This window comes from Eptatretus burgeri, chromosome 15 (genome assembly GCF_056783735.1).
Source record: "Eptatretus burgeri isolate ZD-2024b chromosome 15, Ebu_testis_v1, whole genome shotgun sequence".
In the NCBI taxonomy this organism is placed as follows: Eukaryota; Metazoa; Chordata; class Myxini; order Myxiniformes; family Myxinidae; genus Eptatretus; species Eptatretus burgeri.
Window position 1 is genome coordinate 9719907 of NC_140975.1, and position 11972 is coordinate 9731878.

General features: G+C 43.7%; 1 protein-coding gene across 1 annotated transcript in view; it reads left to right on the forward strand.

The window, feature by feature from the left end:
• Window positions 1-11972, forward strand: part of LOC147011462 (ubiquitin carboxyl-terminal hydrolase 16-like) — a 93583-nt gene extending 81611 nt beyond the window's left edge. Inside the window, exons 13-16 of the mRNA XM_085858007.1 lie at window positions 8031-8258; window positions 9007-9093; window positions 9288-9444; window positions 10811-11972. Coding sequence (XP_085714133.1) covers window positions 8031-8258; window positions 9007-9093; window positions 9288-9444; window positions 10811-10944 — 606 coding nt within the window. The 3' untranslated portion in view covers window positions 10945-11972. The remainder of the gene's footprint in view (window positions 1-8030; window positions 8259-9006; window positions 9094-9287; window positions 9445-10810) is intronic.

Here is an 11972-nt window from a genome sequence, read left to right on the forward strand (position 1 = left end):
CATTTTTCAAGCCAAAAGATGCAGCACCAACTCCATCCACCATCCAGGATGCTCCTTCAACCAGCTGCCAAGAGACCGTTCCCGCTGGTGAAGAAAGTGACGGCACAGTGTCAAGTGAAGAGGGGGACGATTCTGCCACTCCACAAGTGTGACTTGTCCACCGCAATCAACTCTGTTCCTCCAGCCTAGGGGTAAGTCGCCACGACTCGAGGAGTGTGTTTTGTGTATTTGTGTTTATGTCCAAAAAATTCCGAGCTAAAAACACATCCCCCCTTTAACACATTGGTTTCTATGGGAAAATATGTTTTGTTTAACACAGTTTCGCTTATCATAAGGTTTTCCAGGAACGCAACCCTTGCGAAAAGCGAGGACTTACTGTATGTATATATATGTATATATATATATATATATATATATATATATATATATATATATATATATATATATATATATCCTGAAAGGCAAAAGAAACTTACCACTTGTTTGAAATGTAATAAAATTGTAACAGTTCAAAATAAAACAAACCAACAATTGCTAATTGAAACTGACATTTTGTTTATGACATGTCAAGTTTTTGACCAAGATACACCATCTCATAATTTTGTTCTACAGTGCAGAAAGAACAGCACAGGGTGCAATGTCAGTCACCTTTCAATAGCGTGTGTGGTCACCATTGTTTTGGATACAGGCCATTGCATCGTCGGCGCATACTGCCTCCCAGTCTTTGGATGGATTGCTGCTGGATTCTGTCCCACTCGGTCCTCAATGTCTGAAGCCATCTGACTTAGGACCATCTGCCTGTCCTGACTTGCAGTGGTGACTCTTGGCCTCCCTGATCGAGGTCTGTCATCTGCAGAGTTGTGGAGGGTGTCTCTGTCCACCAGGGCCGATATCGTCTGGTGTGAACAGCCAAGGCGACGTGCCACCTCACGGTAGCTCAATCCGCCTTGCAGTATGCCCAAGGCACACTGCCGTTGATCCCTTGACAATCGTGGCATGTTGATTGAAATGCCCATTTTGCACTGGCCTTTTTTTAGCCAATATAAAGACATCACGTGCAGCTCATTAAAATCATCCCCGTACCCCTTGGCTAATCACTGACAGTCAAAACGTCTGTTCAACAGCTGTGCTATGAAGTGACCATTGAAGGTTCAAGTGACTATCCGTGACCGTTTTGTCTGACAGTGAGGACACTATTGTCCACAAATAAGTTCACACATTTATTATACGCAGGGTTATTGCTGATATTTGAAGGTTTAAAAGGTGGTAAGTTTCTTTTGCGTTTCAGTATATGTATATGTATATATATATATATATATATATATATATATATATATATATATATATATATATATATATATATATATATATATATGTATATATACATATATTGATACGGATCTAGAAACCATTTGCATTCAACATACAGACCATTGATGATTTCTGAGGCTGTAAAAATGTAAAATGGCTGTAAAAACGGTAAAAATTTAAAAAATACAGATGTTCCAAAAGTCAGTTATGTCGTTAAGTATGTGTGTAGTCAAATCCCTTTCCTTTTGTCTAGTGGGAGAATCAAAGGCATGCGTTGCGATTTCATTTTAGTTAGGTTATTAAATCTTTACATACAACCATTCCATTCCCCATCACGATCCACGACCCACCCGCTGTCTTCAAGCACTCTGACTTGCCAAGGCAGGGTCTTGCAGCCGTCCTTGCCGCTTCCACCAACGTTCCTTCCACAAACGTAACTCTTGCACGACGGCCTGTGCCACATTGATACTGTTACTCGTCAAGTATGAACCTGCGTGGAAGACTGGCTGGGGTTTCCCGGCAGGGGCTGTTGCAGCGTTGATACTGTTACTCGTCGAGTGTGGGCCTGCGTGGAGGAGTGGCTGGGGTTTTCCGGCAGGGGCCAAGGCCTGGCCCGGAAAGGTGGGCCGTAGGACCTGTCCAATCGGAGGCGGACAGCGAGGTGTGTTCACCAAGGTCCCTCCCCGCTGAGGAAAGTCCATAAATTCCCGAGCACTCTCTGAGGCAGGTGGTCTTTTTGAGGTCTTGGGTGGTCTTTTTGAGGTCTTGGAGGGTCTTTTTGAGGTCTTGGAGAGTCTTTTAAAAATTCTTTTGAAGAGTTTTTGGTGGGCGTCGAGGCAGCGAACGTGCCTCTGCTGGCCCTCTATGAGGAAGGGAAGAGCGATCCCGACCCCCCTCTGTGGACCCCAGCCATTCACCACCCGAGCTCCACCACGAACCTCGAGTCCCACACGTGCGACTGGAGACCAAACCAGCGACCATTGTCAGGTGCCGCATCGTGGAGCACGCCCTTCCTCCGACGATCAGGTGCACCACCGAACTCTGGCTCTCAGCTGGTCTCTCTCCACGACTGTGAGGGTCCAATAAAGACTCTGGGTTTCTTTTAATTTTGTGTGCGTGTCTGCAAGTGGGCCCGTCTTTAAGTAGAACTGAATAAGTGTTTTTGGATCATTGTAAATACTTCTTGCATATTGGCGTTAAGTCTTGCTTTGTGTCTTCATTCACTGTAAATAAAACTTGTTAGAAATGCCCCCAGTTCGTTTCCGTCCCTTCTTGCATTGGTCCAGCATGGTTCAGATCTCAGTTGAGGCAGGGTTTTATCCCCGATGATTATCCCTTAATTCCAGCCGGTACGGCTTTAGCAGTTTCCGCTCGGCTGCACCCGAACCGGAGTTTGTAGTCGGTAGTTGGAACTCTACCGCAGTCGGTTGAGTGACCTGGTTCGAGCAAGATGTGTCGAGGGCGTGGTTTCCCCAGTAGTCGAAATCGCGTTGTTAAGAAGGTAAATTGGTTGTAGACAAATAGACCCTACGCTACACGGTTGAGATATTGGCAACTACAGTCGGTTAAACGACCCGCCGGCTTGCGGAGTTATCGGAGCGACGGCCACCAATTCCGGGGAGTTTGGTGGGAGACGACGCAAGCTTTCACCACCTCATGGTCGTTCTCGCCACTGACCCCTGGCCCACAACTACATATATATATATATATATATATATATATATATATATATATATATATATATATATATGTATATGTATATATATGTGTATATGTATATATATGTATATATATGTATATGTATATATATATGTATATATATATATGTATATATATGTATATATATGTATATATATATATATATATGTATATGTATATATATATATACATATATATATATACATATATATATACATATATATATACATATATATATATACATATATATATATATATATATATATATATATGTATATATATATATATGTATATATATATATATATATATATATATATATATATATATATATATATATATATATATATATATATATATATATATATATATATATATATATGTATATATATATATATATATATATGTATATATGTATATATGTATATATATATGTATATATATATATATGTATATATATATATGTATATATGTATATATGTATATATGTATATATATATATATATATATATATATATATATATATATATATATATATATATATATATAGATATATATATAGATATATATATATATATATATATAGATATATATATATATACATATATATATATATATATATATATACATCTATCTATAGTTACGGTTGTGGAAATTCACAAAACACCATTCAGGTTTCCCAAAGATCAGTTATGTCGGTAAGTGTGTGTTCCAGGTTAGATTTCCCCACCGATGTATAATGGGAATTATTCGTGAGCCGGGCTGTGCATCTTTGAGTTTGCCGTTATTCTTTCCTATCTTTATTTAAAACAACATCTCCTCACCACCTTCGCCACAACCACCAACATCTCCTCGCCACCTTCGCCACAACCGCCAACATCTCACCACCTTCGCCACCACCGCCAACATCTCCTCACCACCTTTGCCACAACCGCCAACATCTCCACGGCACCGCCATCTTTTCCCCAACAAATGAACAACGTCTCCTCACGTTCATCTCCACAAACGCCACCATCTTTTTGCCAGCAACGGCATCCACAAATGAACAACATTTCCGCTGACAAACACGACGACTTCCTCGTAGGAGCGAAAGCCAGTGATTCCTACCACGTCCGCGTTTGACGGTGATGTGGATTTCTTTCCCCCAACCTCGTAGTGATCGTTGTGGGATTCTTGCCTTATTGTGGAATCTTATTGAACTCGCAGGGTTTAAACGTCAAGCTGATTCGGTTTTAAAATCCTGTTATAAAATCGCAGACACTGATAACCAGACAGACAAGTCCACAGACAAGTCCTTTCCTTTGAGAACAATTTATTTCTAATATATATATATATATATATATATATATATATATATATATATATATATATATATATATATATATATATATATATATATATATATATCCTTTATATATATATATCCTTTATATATATATATCCTTTATATATATATATATATATATATATATATATATACATACATACATACATACATACATACATACATACATACATACATACATACATACATACATACATACATACATATATTTTGTCACAGACTGGGGGTCAGCCGCTAACCGACCGCTCTGAACGGAGCCGCAAGTCGAGTCGGCCCGACTGATCGCCCGGAATATAGATCGCCGCCCGGATAACTCCGAGCGACGGGTCCTTGTACAAGAACCGAAATACGCCAATCAGCAGATCACGTGGGGTAGGGTCGATTGCCAATCTTCAATGTACCTAAATACCCACGTGATCCAACTACTGGGGTATTCCACCCTCGACGGATCTCGTACGAAACAAACCGCCGAGGCGAGCTTGTCCATGTGCGATTCCGAGTGGCGTAATCGCCGAGAACCGTCGGTCCAAATGTCCCCCTATTACGGCAAACCAACGGCTTTCTAACTCCCAACACACGAAATGTTCAGTCAATGAGGAATGGACGAAATGAGCAGGTTTACATTCACACAAGGACATTTATTATAATGAAACACGTATGCAATTAAATAAGGCAAAACACGTATGCAATTATACAAGCAACAAAAGAACTACAACCGTCTATAAGCAATTATTAATGTACAGCCACTTACACAGTTTTACTTACGGGACTCGGCGCCACAAACATTCATTTGAAAGAAAAGCAGGAAAAAGACCCCATCAAAGGCAATGGGGTCAGACTGGACCTCTTGGGTCTTTATGGCGTAGGACTTGGCAGACCGAACGAGTCCCACGAGACCGTTGCAGGTTACCTGCACCCTCGTGGTGTCTGGCTTGGGGGACCCGCGACGCTCCTTCCCCACGGCAGCTAGCGTAGCCGTGGTCGAGCTCGGACCTTCCGTGTGGCAGGCGAGCTCTCTCCGGCTCTCTCCACACGAACGCGCTTGGGCGACACGCGATGCTCCTTCTCCACGGCAGCTAGCATAGCCGCGGTCGAGCTCGGGCCTTCCCTGTGGCAGGCGAGCTCTCTCCGGCTCTCTCCACACGAATGCGCGGTTTGCGCGACACGCGATGCTCCTTCTCCACGGCAGCTAGCGTAGCCGCGGTCGAGCTCGGGCCTTCCCTGTGGCAGGCGAGCTCTCTCCGGCTCTCTCCACACGAACGCGCGGTTTGCGCGACACAGCAGGCAAGGCTGCGCCTCCAGCTCGCGTCTCCTTTGCGACGCCCGGACTTCCATGCAGCTCCTTGGCTTCTGGGTTCCTCCCGACTCCCCCAACTGCCGAAGCAAAAAGCTTACTCCTCTCACGGGACTCAGCACACGAACTCTGCCAAGGGACTCCCACGAACTCAGCCCACAAACTCAGCCCGACCACGGGACTCCCACAAACTCTTTCGGGATTCTTTTCACAGGACTTTCACGAACTCTCCCTGAACAAAGAAAAGATGTCCTCTTTATCCTTTGCACCCCCCTCCCCCGCACCCGGCGTGACTCATGCCCTCGTGATCCACCCCCGCTCAACCACGGGTGGGAGGGAGTCGTTGACGTCACGGGATGGCAGGGTTCTTCTTCCTCTTCGCAGAAGAGGGGGAGGGACGTCTCCATTGTTTCATTCCCTAACTATTAAATCGATCCGCAGCGCATCTAATCGATCTCTGAACATTTAAACAATGGAAGGTGAGCTATCTAGGGAACATGCACTCATCGACATAGCTGACTAAGGGAACCTATATGTTGTGTGCGATTGAATTCCAAATTCGTAACAATATATATATATATATATATATATATATATATATATATATATATATATATATATATATATATATATATATATATATATATATATATATATATATATATATATATATATATACACATTTTGAGAGTGGAGAGGGTTTTTGATAGCATATAGGCGAAAGTACAGTTTTATCAGACCGGTCACCTTGTACTGACAAAGAATTAAACAAATGTCCAAAGTGGCAAAGAAAGACAAGATTATAAGTAGGTCTTAGGTCTCAACAATTAAATAAAATAAACAGCAGAGAGTAAAAAAAAACAACCACTTTGACCGAGTCAGACTGAGGCAAGGGCCATTTGTCAAAAATGGAATATTTTCCCCAACAACGGCAAGATCGGATCAGAATGACAAAAGGGGCAGAGCCAGCGGGGGTTGAAGGGTCGGAGGTGAAAGACCAAACACCACCCCCGAACCCGATAAAAGGCCGGGCTGAAACGCCGAGAAATGAGTTGAGTCGGCAGTTGAGGGGAGTCCGGAAGTCTGGAGTTGAATTGAGTCATCAGTCTGGAGTTTGCAGTTCAGAGTTTGGAGCCTGGAGTCCAGTCAAGCCTGCAGTGCCGTGCAGAGTTGTGGGTCGGTGGAGGCGGCAGCGAAGTCGCCAACTGGAGAGAAGTCGCTAGCCAGCGACACAACGGTTCGAGGTGATCGGGCCCCGGGACAGTCAGAGCGACGCTGAGGAGTGAGTGGGCTCTTTAGAGAGCATCAACTCCAAAAGAGCAAGGTCCGTTCGCTCCTCTGAGGTGTCGTCGGCCAGGCCCGATCGACCAGGCCGCATGGCTAGGCCTGGACCAACCAAATCGCCGCTACACCAGCTGCCGTGTTGACGACGAGACACACCGAGGGTCGCCGAACCAGGGCCCAGCGAGTCACCACGAGGATGGCAGGTAACCTGCACGATCTTGCGGAGCTCCTTCGGTCTTCAAAGCTCCGAGGAACATTAAAGGCCTACGGGCCCAGTTCTCTCTTTTCTTTCTGGGTTTTTGCATGGAAGTCTGTGGCGCCTTGTCCGATAAGTAGAATTGTTGTCAAGTGCATGTACATAGTAAATAGACAACAGCTGTAGGTCTTTTTGCTTGTCTTGTCCCTTACCCCCATTCATTGCATACGTGCCTGCATTACAAATAAATGTCCTCATTGTTTGAATATTCACCTGCTCGTTGCGTCCCTTCCTCCATTGAACTGCCCTAATTGCGTTTGGAATAATGGCTGGTTTTTAATAGCCGATAAGATAATCGGGTCCGACAGGGCTTGGCGATAATAAGCCGCTCGGCAATCGCAAACGGAGCGAGCTGCTTAAAGCGGCTCGTGTCCGTAAGGGTCCCGTTGAGGTGTAAATCGACAATTCAGCGATCAACCCTGTAGCGCGTGGACAGAAGAGTTGGCTGATTTATGGTGTGGTTAACAACACCCGTAGCTGGGTTTCGGCGTTGATCCGAAAATCTGCGACTGGATTGCCACGGTCGGTGGGCGCGCGGCCGCAATTAGCTAAAAGCGGTCGTCTGCACGCCGGAGTGGTGGAGATCCACAACAATATATTGCGGGTTGAGAGAGATAATGTTGTAACTGCATTTTTGGCGAAATTGAATAAAATGGCTCTTGACATGTCTTTCAACACCATTTATCTTTCATTTGCGATTTGCAGGAAATGGGAAATTTTCAGTTACAACATTATGTCTCTCATCCCGTGATATATGGTCTCTGCATTTGAGATCTTTCTGGGTCTCATTCCTCCAAAAAAAATTCTGCCAAATCATGTTCAGAATTTTCGGGTCTTTTTGTAGCTCGACCACCTATGTGTGGTGACGGAGCTTCACCGTTTCACAAAGTATCAAGTCATGCATCGCTCTGGAGGTGCTTTGTGTATTCGAGCTTCGATCGATTGTACACGATGCTCATTGTATGTGTGTTTCCTTCCAGGCAAAGAGTTTGTGTACACAGATGGATCCAAACAGATCCTCATTCTATCTGCACCAGCAATTCTCACGCTGCACCTAAAACGCTTTCAGCAGGTGCTTCGTGCTTCATACCGCATGTGCGCAAACACACTGCACATGTCTCTGACTTGTTCAGCGGGTTCTCCAGCCACCGTTCTTTCTTCAGTCGTATTTGCATGAACCCCATGTTCCTTACTTGTTTATTCATTCATTCATTCATTCATACATTGTCATTCATTGATTTATTTAATTTGTCATTATCAGTTTAAGAAATTTCAGCAGTGGATACACACTCCAGTAAAATAGATGCTTGTTAATATCACTAACTCGCGAAGATCTCGTCCTTCCGGACAGGTTAATTCCCCACGGATTATGGATGTGCTAATTCCCTCAGAATTGGTGTATTATTAAAACTTGTGATGCCCCCTCTGACGAAGAAAAACGCTGTATGATACATATTTAGGTCGAGAGAATTGGGGTACTGCCCCCACCCTTAACCACCCCACCCCCTCCCTGGAATATGAATTTTTTTTTACCACCGAAAACTCTCCCATGCACACCTTGACAACAACCAGCAGTTTTCAACAACTCATTCCATCCAGCAGTTCAGGAGTGCACAGAAGTCACACACACACACACACACACACACACACACACACACACACACACACACACACACACACACACACGCACTTCTCATATTATAGTATGATGCCTGACTGATTTTATTTTTGTAACTAAAGGATCATCTGAACAATCACAAATGCATTATTCTGAAGATGCGTGCTTCATGCTTCTTGGTGCTCTTGCATTCATTCCCCAGTCTGGATTTGGATTCCGGAAGGTCACCACTTTTGTGTCATTTCCCACCGTCCTGGACCTGGCTCCATTCTGCGTCAAGTCTTGCAAGGTATGTGCAGCGACAAGTGGAAGTTTATCTCAGATTTGAGTTGCTGCTTTTTCATGTGATGTGCACTGTTAACCGAAGAGCCTGTGTACGACTGGTCACGTATGAGATTTACTTTTAATCCACATTTTCATGATCGAGGCTTGGGCAAGTGCATCACCGATTCTGAAATGGCGGTGGCGCTCTTTTCCCTGCAGGGTGTCCCAGCAGGTCAGTCAAAGGTTCCGTATGGGCTGTACGGCGTTGTGGAACATAGCGGGACCATGCGTGGTGGACATTACACCGCGTACGTGAAGGTGCGCACGCCCAGCAACAAACTGCACGATCTTATCTCTGATGGATTAGATTGTCCTGGTGAGCATGAAACGTTCAACTGTTGACGCTTCTTTCATTTGGTGCAAGTCGTACAACATGAAGCAAATCAAACGTTTGGCAGTTTAGGTCAATGCCATTGGAATAAAGGATTTTTTAAATTGTTTATTTTTATTGGGGAAGAGGGTGGAGGAGGGTGGAATTTTATGAAATATTTTGAAATTAAAAGCTTGTTTTGGAACCCGAATTGCATATCACATGTCCATTCAGATTGGAGGCTGTCGACTGAGCCTTATCTGAGATCATTCGGTAATTCTGCACTTGTGATGCATTGTCTTCAAGTCTCAAACCCTTCCGTTTGAGCTCAAAAGCCTTCTTATATGGGAGAGAATCGAGGAAACAATATAGGCCAATGAAAAGATGGCAGTTTTTGATTCCATCATGAATTGGTTTTGCCGAAGTTGTGAATCGTACTAAAATTCGCAATTTGGGTGTGTCTGTCTGTCTGTCTGTCTGTCTGTCTGACTGTGATACATTCAGTCATGACTTAACTGATCTCAACCAAACCTGACGACGGAGGTTGTAGTAACTTAACTTGTTCCCTCCCCAAGGGGGATTTCCACCTTGGACGAACTACATGTCGAGGTGTATAAATAGCTCAGCATGGTGTTACGAGAGGGAAAATACCTCCTGGAAATAAAAATTATTATAAGCACAAACTCTGTTGTCCAATCTTTTCAACGTGTAGTTACCTTTTTAAACAGCCGTTACTGAAAGAAATCTGTTCCATCACCAATAATCTTCCCATCGCTTGCTAAACCAGGCGTTCCTTATTCGCCGTTTCAATGTGGCGCTTCGTTGAGTGCTTAAGCCACTTGGCGAGTGCTCTACAAGCTGATTACCTCTGCCCACAAAGGTGGACAGAAGTTTTTTTTTTTTCACCCCTGTCTGTTTGCTTGTCTGTCCTGTGAGCACGCTATCTCAAAAAGTTGCCTACTAATTCAGCCGACATTTTGTGGACAGGTTGGGTGTGTTACAAGGACAAATTGATTCGATTTTGGTGAAGGTCCAGATCCAGATAATATAATTTTTTTTCAGTAATTCTTCATCATTGAGAGATGGGGCCAAAAACGATATATAGCACAATATCTCAAAAAGTTGTGGACGGATTTTGACAAAACTTGGTGGATGAGTTGGTTAGGTGACAATAACAAGCTGATTAAAATTTAAGGAAGGTATGAATGCAGATTCGGCCTATCAGTGTTCAACCTGGACACAAAATAGAAACTGTTCAACTTGGCAGAGATATGTGCTCGAGGAAGTGCTGTTCTTATTTTATAAAATGGAGAACCTTTCCTTTGTAATGTGATGATGGTCTTTCTTCCAACTCCCTCTTCCCTCTTTAAAGTTCCTACCATGGAGTCCTGTCCATCCCAGCAAGGATCCTGGTACCATGCGAGTGACACGCACATCTCTCCGGTCTCCGAAGCTCAGGTGCTCAAGTCGCAGGCATACATGCTCTTCTATGAGCGTTTGTTATGAGGGCTGTACTCGGCCACCCCTGCATGCAGCCTTTGCTGTTTGCTGACATTTTCAATCCCACCCAATGGCGTGCGGATTACTCTTCGGACGTCGCACATGCAGAAATACATCTGTAAAGACACTACACCTCGCTCAGACACCACCGCTGTGTTCCATTGAACCTGCTTGCTCTTCATTTGAAACATTCTTCAGGGTCCACTCTTCATTCAAAACCCATTGTCATAATTTTCCTCGTTTCATGTCATTCGGTCAACTTATCACGTTGGGGGAAACGAGATATACTGCGGTACCTGATCCAGATTCTTCGTGCCTGGACCCAATGCACTTTGGACTTCTTCAGCTTGCGTTGGTATTTTTCATCGAAGAGACTGCACTCAAGACCTTTTCATCCCTGAAATGTTCCACTCCTTCGAGGTTGGTCTGCCTTTTAAATGAACACTAAGACACATTTGGTTCTTACCGAGGTATTGTCCAACGGCTCTGCTGGAAGCCATAGCAAGGCAAAAGTAACAGAAAATAATCTTTTCTTTCCATTTCGTTGATTTGGTGAAAATATAATATGCTCAGGTCCTTGAATAAATGGTTTTGTTTAATGTTTTCCTTGAAGACGACTTGATGCAACAGTTTTTCCGCTTTGTTTCCACCGGTGTGTTCTTGCCACGTGGGAAGGTATTTTGCGAGTTCTCGACAGTGCGAGTGCCCGACAAGAAACGCATTCCGCAGAGGACATCCGCCGCATACCTCAGCAGTCGTCCCGCTGACCTCGGTTGATTCTTCCATCCAGGAATACCGAGGGAGGGGAGTATCGACCTCAAATTTTTTCTGTACGTGTCTGCTGGTCTCATTTGTTTTAAAATGCTCTTCTGTTATATACCTAAAAGTCATTCTTGTTTTGGTGGGACCTTTGGAGCGTGGATTGCGTCCGTCTTGGATCAGACGTGTTATGAACAAGTACATCATGCGGTGTGCACTTTTAAAAACACATTTCGTACATCTCTTGATGCACAAATAAAAGGGTTTTCAAGCTG